This window comes from Telmatherina bonti, assembly GCF_933228915.1.
Source record: "Telmatherina bonti genome assembly, chromosome: 2".
Classification (NCBI taxonomy): domain Eukaryota; kingdom Metazoa; phylum Chordata; class Actinopteri; order Atheriniformes; family Telmatherinidae; genus Telmatherina; species Telmatherina bonti.
Window position 1 is genome coordinate 4,900,540 of NC_136620.1, and position 12,410 is coordinate 4,912,949.

At 47.5% G+C, this 12,410-nt stretch overlaps 1 protein-coding gene across 1 annotated transcript in view; it reads left to right on the forward strand.

The window, feature by feature from the left end:
* Nucleotides 1–12,410, forward strand: part of ambra1b (autophagy/beclin-1 regulator 1b) — a 78,471-nt gene that overhangs the window by 35,677 nt on the left and 30,384 nt on the right. The window contains exons 8-11 of the mRNA XM_079253814.1: nucleotides 2,958–3,044; nucleotides 4,335–4,520; nucleotides 4,598–4,678; nucleotides 4,755–4,855. Of these exons, the coding sequence (XP_079109940.1) occupies nucleotides 2,958–3,044; nucleotides 4,335–4,520; nucleotides 4,598–4,678; nucleotides 4,755–4,855 (455 nt within the window). The remainder of the gene's footprint in view (nucleotides 1–2,957; nucleotides 3,045–4,334; nucleotides 4,521–4,597; nucleotides 4,679–4,754; nucleotides 4,856–12,410) is intronic.

A 12,410-nucleotide genomic window follows, 5' to 3' on the forward strand; every position in this document is an offset into this window, starting at 1 on the left:
CTTGTCCATGTCCTGTCTAATGTCCACAAGCTGTCCGATACTTGTTCACAAGCTGTCTGATACTTGTCCATGTCCTGTCTAATGTCCACAAGCTGTCCGATACCTGTCTAATGTCCACAAGCTGTCCGATACCTGTTCACAAGCTGTCCGATACCTGTCCATGTCCTGTCTAATGTCCACAAGCTGTCCGATACCTGTCTAATGTCCACAAGCTGTCCGATACCTGTCTAATGTCCACAAGCTGTCCGATACCTGTCTAATGTCCACAAGCTGTCCGATACCTGTTCACAAGCTGTCTGATACTTGTCCATGTCCTGTCTAATGTCCACAAGCTGTCCGATACCTGTCTAATGTCCACAAGCTGTCCGATACCTGTCTAATGTCCACAAGCTGTCCGATACCTGTCTAATGTCCACAAGCTGTCCGATTTCTATTCTATTCTATTCTATTCTATTCTATTCTATTCTACAGTCATTTAGCAGACGCTTTTATCCAAAGCGACCTACATATGAGTGAGAACAACACAAGCACAAAATCAAACAGTAGAGGACATCGTAGGAAGATGCTAGTGGATTGTCCACTTGGATGCAGATCCTTGCATGAAGTGCTACAGGCTTTTTTTTTGTTTTGTTTTGTTTTTTTTTTTTTTTTTTTTTTTTTTTGTTTACTCCCTTCCCACCATATAATATCACCTATGTTATAATACAAAGAATTAATATAAAGTTTGTTGCAAAGAACTAGGCTAAGTTCTCCAGATTTCCAACAAATACAGCTATACTAAGTGTGGACCAGTGGATCTGGTCCAGCAGGACCAGGACTGAAGATTGCCAAGCCGGAGGGAATCGGTAACAGACAGTTTCAGTGGAATGGCCTTGCCTAAAGCCAGACTGATATGGATCAAAAAGGTTTTCATCATGGAGGAATTGCGAGATTTGGCTGAAGACAGAACGCTCTCGTAGTTTAGATAAGAACGGCACCGGTGGGACCAGCCAGTAGTTTCCAACCTGGACTGGGTTGAGTGTGGGTTTCTTCAGCAGCGGGGTGACCCGAGCTTGCTGGAAGACAGAGGGAAAGACAGCGGATTCCAGAGAGGAGATGATAATATGAGTTACTGCAGCTTTGATCGTAGGAGAAATGCTCTGCAGGATATCTGTAGGGACCGGATCAAGTGCACAGGTAGTGGGTTTAGAGTTTTGTAGAAACTTTAGGACTTCATTCTCATTCAGAGTGCGGAAGGAGCAAAATGAAGCACCACTAGCTGGATGTGGTGGACTGAGCTGGTCAGGCTCAGAGAACTGATTACTGATGGTAGCAACCTTTTCAGTAAAAAAGGATGCAAACATTTCTGCGGTCAGCATGGCGGGAGGCTTAGCAGGAGGTGGAGAGAGAACAGAGTTCAATGCCATGAATAACTGTCGTGCGTTAGGAGCATTGCGGATCTGGTTCTGATAGAAGTCTATCTTGGCAGCCTTTAGGCTGGATGTGAAGAGTGAGAGCTGAAGTCGGTACTCTGACAAGTCAGTGAGTTTATTGGATTTGCGCCACTTTCTTTCTGCTGGCCTGAGACCTGCTCTGTGACGTCTTAGGACCTCAGTGATCCATGGACTGGGAGGATTCTGTCTGGCTGGTTTAGACAGCAGAGGACAGAGTTTGTCCAGAGAGGAGCAGAGTGTTTCTGTAGCCTCATTAGTAGACAGTGGGGAGGAGTCTGAATCAGAGGGGAGGGTAGAGTTAACCTCATCAGACAGCTGTGCGGGGCTTAGAGATCTCAGGTTTCTGCGGTAGGAAACCGTCCTCGGAACCTCTTGGGTGTCATACCTGTCCATGATCTGTCCACTACCTGTTCACTAGCTGTCCGATACCTGTGCATGACCTGTCCACTAGCTGTCCGATACCTGTCCATGACCTGTTCACTAGCTGTCCGATACCTGTGCATGACCTGTCCACTAGCTGTCCGATACCTGTCCATGACCTGTCCACTACCTGTTCACTAGCTGTCCGATACCTGTCCATGACCTGTCCACTACCTGTTCACTAGCTGTCCGATACCTGTCCATGACCTGTCCACTACCTGTTCACTAGCTGTCCGATACCTGTCCATGACCTGTCCACTAGCTGTCCGATACCTGTCCATGACCTGTCCACTAGCTGTCCGATACCTGTCCATGACCTGTCCACTACCTGTTCACTAGCTGTCCGATACCTGTCCATGACCTGTCCACTACCTGTTCACTAGCTGTCCGATACCTGTCCATGACCTGTCCACTACCTGTTCACTAGCTGTCCGATACCTGTCCATGACCTGTCCACTACCTGTTCACTAGCTGTCCGATACCTGTCCATGACCTGTCCACTACCAGTTCACTAGCTGTCCGATACCTGTCCATGACCTGTCCACTACCTGTTCACTAGCTGTCTGATACCTGTGCATGACCTGTCCACTACCTGTTCACTAGCTGTCCGATACCTGTCCATGACCTGTCCACTACCTGTTCACTAGCTGTCCGATACCTGTCCATGACCTGTCCACTACCAGTTCACTAGCTGTCCGATACCTGTCCATGACCTGTCCACTACCTGTTCACTAGCTGTCCGATACCTGTCCATGACCTGTCCACTACCTGTTCACTAGCTGTCCGATACCTGTCCATGACCTGTCCACTACCTGTTCACTAGCTGTCCGATACCTGTCCATGACCTGTCCACTACCTGTTCACTAGCTGTCCGATACCTGTCCATGACCTGTCCACTACCTGTTCACTAGCTGTCCGATACCTGTCCACTACCTGTTCACTAGCTGTCCGATACCTGTCCATGACCTGTCCACTACCAGTTTACTAGCTGTCCGATACCTGTCCATGACCTGTCCACTACCAGTTTACTAGCTGTCCGATACGTGTGCTGAAAAGTCCTGTTTGATCCTGCAAAAATCTGAAACTTGTTTATATTTCCAACAGAAGACTGCTGGAGTCGTCTCTTTTATCTTTGTCCCGCTACGACGTGTCTGGTTCCAGAGACCACCCAATTTACCCCGACCCTGCCAGGTATGCTAACACGACCAGGTGGTGTGCAGACAATTGCCCACAACGTTACTAGAATAAGAGGCAAATGCTGCCAAATTGTTTTACAGTTTTTATGTTTGAAAAAGAAAAAATAATTTGTGCGCACATTAGTAGAAATGATCAAATGCTCACAAATGTATTGGTAATTTAAATGTAATTTAACAAACTTTATTTTTTCAAAAAGAAAAGACTAGATGGTCTGTATTCCTGTCAGTGCCTTCGTTCAAGGCGTTTCTTGGAAGGTAGCTGAAAATGGGTCGCATATAAATGATGGGTGGGGATCACCGTGTACATGAACACGTCTCTCTTTGTACATAGCATGCTGGAAAACCTGGCTGCATTGTGGGAAAACTGAGTAGGATTATTTCACCACAAAACACATTTTTTCTAAATTTACTAACTGATTTATCAGAAGTTGTTAAGTTTACCCAATGTTACCTTTTACTAGAAGCATCTATAAAGGCTTCAAAGCCCTTTAGCTACGTCTCACCTGTGTGTGAAATAGTGACCTTCGGTGTGCCAGAACTACAGAGGAAATCAGTTTTATATGTTTTTTAGTTCATAGGGTTTTGAGAGTATTTGTACATATTTCATAATTATTCATTAAAATCAATAAGTGAACATATTTCTATATCTGTATACTAACATTTCTGGCTGTAAATTTAAAAAGAATTGTGAGCAAAATTGAATCCGGCCAGGTACACAGACATCATCAGGTACACTAACAAGACCAGGTATGCTAACACAATCATGTGCGTTAAGCAGTGCATGCTAGCTAACATGGACAGGTACACTAACAGGACCAGGTATGCTAACACAATCATGTGCGTTAAGCAGTGCATGCTAGCTAACATGGACAGGTACACTAACAGGACCAGGTATGCTAACACAATCATGTGCGTTAAGCAGTGCATGCTAGCTAACATGGACAGGTACACTAACAAGACCACCAGGTATGCTAACACAATCATGTGCGCTAACCAGGCCATACTAGCTAACATGGACAGGTACACTAACAAGACCACCAGGTATGCTAACACAATCATGTGCGCTAACCAGGCCATGCTAGCAAGCATGGATAGTTCATTGTATTTAAACTAGTTTAAATTTTAGCATGGGGGAATTTCTTCTTCTACTCTCATATCTGATGATCAGGCAGGTGGTTCTATTCGTATCTGTGCATGGGACAGGTTCCTCTGCATTTAGATTGGAGAGGACTGTGAAAATCTCTCTGTCCTCCTGAGCTTTGACTGATCTGTCTCCGCTCTGCAGACTGTCTCCAGCAGCGTACTACGCTCAGAGGATGATCCAGTACCTGTCGAGACGCGACAGCATCCGACAGCGTTCTCTGCGATACCAGCAGAACCGGCTGCGGGCCATGTCCACGTCCTCTGACGGCCCGTCCAGCAACACGTCTAGCTCCATGGACAGCAGCGATGTGGACTTTGAGGAGCTGGAGTAGGTGTTGTTCCTCTGTCTAGCTTGAACTTGTTTTCATCGCTGCACATGGTTGATGTTTCCGTGTTCTTTCCCAGTGATAATGGAGACAGAGCGAGACACAGAACGGCACGCAACGCCAGGATGTCTGCACCCTCCCTGGGACGTTTCGTCCCCCGGTGAGTCCTGCTGCAGATCCTCATGTTTTACATTTTACTGATGAGGAGTGTGTCATCGCTGTGTGTCATCCTGCAGGCGTTTCCTGCTGCCTGAATATCTTCCCTACGCTGGAATCTTTCATGAACGAGGACAGTCCGGTCTGGCGACACACTCCTCTGTCAACAGAGTCCTGGCCGGTAAACACTCATAAGCACCGTGTTGTGTGTGAACCAGCTTGTTTTCCTGAATATGTTGCAGAGAAACCAGAGATTCCAGACTTTCTGCTCCCAGCGACGCCTACAATCCATCGTTGTCTTCGTTATCTTGTTATCAGCCTCGTTGCTAACTTCCTGATTCAGTTACATCTCCTTGTTAGAGCAGCTCTAGTAACTTGTGAATTTAACCAAAAGAAAAAACAGGGATTGATCATAAACACTGGTATAATCTCATCAAAGAGGAGCTCCCTTTAACATAATTCCCAGTGATCTCCTATTGAGACACCTCCCCATGGAGTCGCTTCATCTGACCTCCTCCCTCCTCCCAGACAAAAGCACTTTCTAAAGCTCATGTAAAAGTTCTTCTTTGCTGCAGACTAGAGGTCTGTAACCAGGTGTTAGGAGATGTAACCATCATTTCTCTGCTCCTGAAGCTACATGTAGCCCCCTCTCAGCTTTCATCAGGAATCACACGACAGCTGGCTTCTCCTATATGTTTGGATGTTCCAGTCGGCTTCCCGAAGATGGATTTCATTTCCCAGACCGCCTGCTGACCCTAACGACGGGATAAATGTGTTTCTGCATCAGAGCCGATACCTAGAAGCCTGTCGGCTGTTAGCAGCACTTTGTTGTCGTTAAGCAGCATACAAAAGGCGACTCATGGTTGGTTGGATATTCGGCAACTTTCACTGTTTTGTAAATGCACATACGAAGACAAGAGTCAAACTTTTAATGGAAAATTATGGATTTTTTTTCTCAATGCATCTCTGGCGAGGTGTTATGGGCACTGGCAAATGTGGCTCGGATGGAGGTCTGAACAGCTGCCCCTGCAGCCCAACTCTGTGTAAGCAGTAGATGCAAGGATGGACTTTTATTGTCCTTCATGGTGTCAAAAAAAACGTTAAATATCTCACAGTAATAGTAACTTCTAAATATAATGCAGAGACATTCCTTACTTTTACATCACATTAGCGTTTTCTGCGTCTACTGCTTTTTTTTTTTTTTTTTTTTTTAAAACACCTTTGACATACAGAAGAAATACTTTGGAGAATAAACCTCTAATGACTGGTAAGCTTTTAGTTCTGCTACTGTGAAACTGACCAGCTCATTGATCGTGTGGTGGGAAGCCAAGTCTGCTGGCAAAATGTCTGTCAGGTGGCAGGTTGGATGCTTGTAAGCCAGGATTTTGGAAAATCATGCGGCACCACAAGCACATTTTTTAATATCCTAACATCCTTTAAAATCCTTCATGAGAAAAACTTAAAACTAAATTAACATTCACTCTATAACAACACTTTTAGCCTCCCAACACGGCGGAGTAACTAAACATGTGGCATCACAGTGAATGGTGTATAGATCAGAGACTGTGGTGGGTTTCTTCCACTGTTCGCTCTGTCTCACCTCATGGTTTCATATCCAACAAAACTTTCCATCATCGTCTAAATGGGAACACCAGGAGTAAAACACAACTCACAGAAGTTTTGATTCCTGCTCAAAAGTTTCCAGATACATTGAGTTTAGAAATATCAGTGATTATTAAACACGATGCTCAGCATGGTGACTTACACGATGCTCAGCATGGTGACCTTACACGATGCTCAGCATGACGACTTACACGATGCTCAGCATGGTGACTTACACGATGCTCAGCATGGTGACTTACACGATGCTCAGCATGGTGACTTACACGATGCTCAGCATGGTGACTTACACGATGCTCAGCATGACGACTTACACGATGCTCAGCATGGTGACTTACACGATGCTCAGCATGACGACTTACAAGATGCTCAGATGGTGACTTACACGATGCTCAGCATGACGACTTGCACGATGCTCAGCATGACGACTTACACGATGCTCAGATGGTGACTTACACGATGCTCAGATGGTGACTTACACGATGCTCAGCATGGTGACTTACACGATGCTCAGCATGGTGACCTTACACGATGCTCAGCATGGTGACATACACGATGCTCAGATGGTGACTTACACGATGCTCAGATGGTGACTTACACGATGCTCAGCATGACGACTTACACGATGCTCAGCATGGTGACTTACACGATGCTCAGATGACGACTTACACGATGCTCAGCATGGTGACATACACGATGCTCAGCATGGTGACTTACACGATGCTCAGCATGGTGACTTACACGATGCTCAGCATGACGACTTACACGATGCTCAGATGGTGACTTACACGATGCTCAGCATGACGACTTGCACGATGCTCAGCATGACGACTTACACGATGCTCAGATGGTGACTTACACGATGCTCAGCATGACGACTTGCACGATGCTCAGCATGACGACTTACACGATGCTCAGCATGACGACTTGCACGATGCTCAGCATGACGACTTGCACGATGCTCAGCATGACGACTTGCACGATGCTCAGCATGACGACTTACACGATGCTCAGCATGGTGACCTTACACGATGCTCAGCATGACGACTTACACGATGCTCAGCATGGTGACTTACACGATGCTCAGCATGGTGACTTACACGATGCTCAGCATGGTGACTTACACGATGCTCAGCATGGTGACTTACACGATGCTCAGCATGACGACTTACACGATGCTCAGCATGGTGACTTACACGATGCTCAGCATGACGACTTACACGATGCTCAGATGGTGACTTACACGATGCTCAGCATGACGACTTGCACGATGCTCAGCATGACGACTTACACGATGCTCAGATGGTGACTTACACGATGCTCAGCATGGTGACTTACACGATGCTCAGCATGGTGACCTTACACGATGCTCAGCATGGTGACATACACGATGCTCAGCATGGTGACTTACACGATGCTCAGCATGACGACTTACACGATGCTCAGCATGACGACTTACACGATGCTCAGCATGGTGACTTACACGATGCTCAGATGACGACTTACACGATGCTCAGCATGGTGACATACACGATGCTCAGCATGGTGACTTACACGATGCTCAGCATGACGACTTACACGATGCTCAGATGGTGACTTACACGATGCTCAGCATGACGACTTGCACGATGCTCAGCATGACGACTTACACGATGCTCAGATGGTGACTTACACGATGCTCAGCATGGTGACTTACACGATGCTCAGATGGTGACTTACACGATGCTCAGCATGACGACTTGCACGATGCTCAGCATGACGACTTGCACGATGCTCAGCATGACGACTTACACGATGCTCAGATGGTGACTTACACGATGCTCAGCATGACGACTTGCACGATGCTCAGCATGACGACTTACACGATGCTCAGATGGTGACTTACACGATGCTCAGCATGACGACTTGCACGATGCTCAGCATGACGACTTACACGATGCTCAGCATGACGACTTGCACGATGCTCAGCATGACGACTTGCACGATGCTCAGCATGACGACTTGCACGATGCTCAGCATGACGACTTACACGATGCTCAGATGGTGACTTACACGATGCTCAGCATGACGACTTACACGATGCTCAGATGGTGACTTACACGATGCTCAGCATGGTGACTTACACGATGCTCAGCATGGTGACTTACACGATGCTCAGATGGTGACTTGCACGATGCTCAGCATGACGACTTACACGATGCTCAGATGGTGACTTACACGATGCTCAGCATGACGACTTACACGATGCTCAGATGGTGACTTACACGATGCTCAGCATGGTGACTTACACGATGCTCAGCATGACGACTTACACGATGCTCAGCATGACGACTTACACGATGCTCAGCATGACGACTTACACGATGCTCAGCATGACGACTTACACGATGCTCAGCATGGCGACTTACACGATGCTCAGCATGGTGACTTACACGATGCTCAGCATGCTCAGCATGGTGACTTACACGATGCTCAGCATGGTGACTTACACGATGCTCAGCATGACGACTTACACGATGCTCAGATGGTGACTTACACGATGCTCAGATGGTGACTTACACGATGCTCAGCATGGTGACTTACACGATGCTCAGCATGGTGACTTACACGATGCTCAGCATGGTGACTTACACGATGCTCAGCATGACGACTTACACGATGCTCAGCATGGTGACTTACACGATGCTCAGCATGGTGACTTACACGATGCTCAGCATGGTGACTTACACGATGCTCAGCATGGTGACTTACACGATGCTCAGCATGACGACTTACACGATGCTCAGCATGACGACTTACACGATGCTCAGCATGACGACTTACACGATGCTCAGCATGACGACTTACACGATGCTCAGCATGACGACTTACACGATGCTCAGCATGGTGACTTACACGATGCTCAGCATGACGACTTACACGATGCTCAGCATGGTGACTTACACGATGCTCAGCATGGTGACTTACACGATGCTCAGCATGGTGACTTACACGATGCTCAGCATGGTGACCTTACACGATGCTCATCATGGAGACCTTACACGATGCTCAGCATGGTGACTTACACGATGCTCATCATGGTGACCTTACACGATGCTCATCATGGTGACCTTACACGATGCTCAGCATGGAGACCTTACACGATGCTCAGCATGGTGACTTACACGATGCTCATCATGGTGACTTACACGATGCTCAGCATGGTGACCTTACACGATGCTCAGATGGTGACTTACACGATGCTCAGATGGTGACTTACACGATGCTCAGCATGACGACTTGCACGATGCTCAGCATGACGACTTGCACGATGCTCAGCATGACGACTTGCACGATGCTCAGCATGACGACTTGCACGATGCTCAGCATGACGACTTGCACGATGCTCAGCATGACGACTTACACGATGCTCAGCATGACGACTTACACGATGCTCAGCATGACGACTTACACGATGCTCAGCATGACGACTTACACGATGCTCAGCATGGTGACTTACACGATGCTCAGCATGGTGACTTACACGATGCTCAGCATGGTGACTTACACGATGCTCAGCATGACGACTTACACGATGCTCAGCATGACGACTTACACGATGCTCAGCATGGTGACATACACGATGCTCAGCATGACGACTTACACGATGCTCAGCATGGTGACTTACACGATGCTCAGCATGGTGACTTACACGATGCTCAGCATGGTGACTTACACGATGCTCATCATGGTGACTTACACGATGCTCAGCATGGTGACTTACACGATGCTCAGCATGGTGACTTACACGATGCTCAGCATGGTGACTTACACGATGCTCAGCATGACGACTTACACGATGCTCAGCATGGTGACTTACACGATGCTCAGCATGACGACTTACACGATGCTCAGCATGACGACTTACACGATGCTCAGCATGACGACTTACACGATGCTCAGCATGGTGACTTACACGATGCTCAGCATGGTGACTTACACGATGCTCAGCATGGTGACTTACACGATGCTCAGCATGACGACTTACACTTCCATTGGCTCCCTGTCTCTTTTCGTGTGAATTTCAAAATCCTGGTGCTCTCTTTTAGAGCCTTGCATGGCCAGGCCCCTTCCTACTTAAGAGACTTGTTGTGTCCATATACCCCAATGCGGAGGTTGAGATCGTTGGATCAAAACTTACTCATGGTCCCTCGTTCTCGTTTTAGGACCCGAGGAGACCGATCTTTTCAGGTTGTTGCGCCGAGGCTCTGGAATGATCTTCCACCCTCCCTACGTTCGCTTGAGTCTGTTGATGTGTTTAAGTGCAATCTTAAAACCTTCTAGTTTCAGCAGGCATACCCAGCTGTGTAGATTAGGGGTGTTATGACCAGCAGTTTCTGTGTCTATTTTTATATACAGTGTTTTTGTTGTATCTTTTTATATGCATTTTATTTTTGTATTTTGCTTTTTTGTGAAGCACTTTGTGACTTCTGTCTGTGAAAGGTGCTATATAAATAAAATTTACTTACATACTTACTTACTTACACGATGCTCAGCATGGTGACTTGCACGATGCTCAGCATGGTGACTTGCACGATGCTCAGCATGGTGACTTACACGATGCTCAGCATGACGACTTACACGATGCTCAGCATGGTGACCTTACACGATGCTCAGCATGGTGACTTACACGATGCTCATCATGGTGACCTTACACGATGCTCAGCATGGTGACTTACACGATGCTCATCATGGTGACCTTACACGATGCTCAGCATGGTGACCTTACACGATGCTCAGCATGGTGACTTACACGATGCTCATCATGGTGACCTTACACGATGCTCATCATGGTGACCTTACACGATGCTCAGCATGGTGACCTTACACGATGCTCAGCATGGTGACCTTACACGATGCTCAGCATGGTGACTTACACGATGCTCAGCATGGTGACTTACACGATGCTCAGCATGGTGACTTACACGATGCTCAGCATGGTGACTTACACGATGCTCATCATGGTGACCTTACACGATGCTCATCATGGTGACCTTACACGATGCTCAGCATGGTGACCTTACACGATGCTCAGCATGGTGACCTTACACGATGCTCATCATGGAGACCTTACACGATGCTCAGCATGGTGACTTACACGATGCTCATCATGGTGACCTTACACGATGCTCATCATGGTGACCTTACACGATGCTCAGCATGGAGACCTTACACGATGCTCAGCATGGTGACTTACACGATGCTCATCATGGTGACTTACACGATGCTCAGCATGGTGACCTTACACGATGCTCAGCATGGTGACTTACACGATGCTCAGCATGGTGACTTACACGATGCTCAGCATGACGACTTACACGATGCTCAGCATGGTGACTTGCACGATGCTCAGCATGGTGACTTGCACGATGCTCAGCATGGTGACTTGCACGATGCTCAGCATGGTGACTTGCACGATGCTCAGCATGGTGACTTGCACGATGCTCAGCATGGCGACTTACACGATGCTCAGCATGGCGACTTGCACGATGCTCAGCATGACGACTTACACGATGCTCAGCATGGCGACTTGCACGATGCTCAGCATGGTGACTTGCACGATGCTCAGCATGGTGACTTGCACGATGCTCAGCATGGTGACTTGCACGATGCTCAGCATGGTGACTTGCACGATGCTCAGCATGGCGACTTGCACGATGCTCAGCATGGCGACTTGCACGATGCTCAGCATGGCGACTTGCACGATGCTCAGCATGGCGACTTGCACGATGCTCAGCATGGCGACTTGCACGATGCTCAGCATGGCGACTTGCACGATGCTCAGCATGGTGACTTACACGATGCTCAGCATGACGACTTACACGATGCTCAGCATGGTGACCTTACACGATGCTCAGCATGGTGACTTACACGATGCTCAGCATGGTGACTTACACGATGCTCATCATGGTGACCTTACACGATGCTCAGCATGGTGACTTACACGATGCTCATCATGGTGACCTTACACGATGCTCATCATGGTGACCTTACACGATGCTCAGCATGGTGACTTGCACGATGCTCAGCATGGTGACTTGCATGATGCTCAGCATGGTGACCTTACACGATGCTCA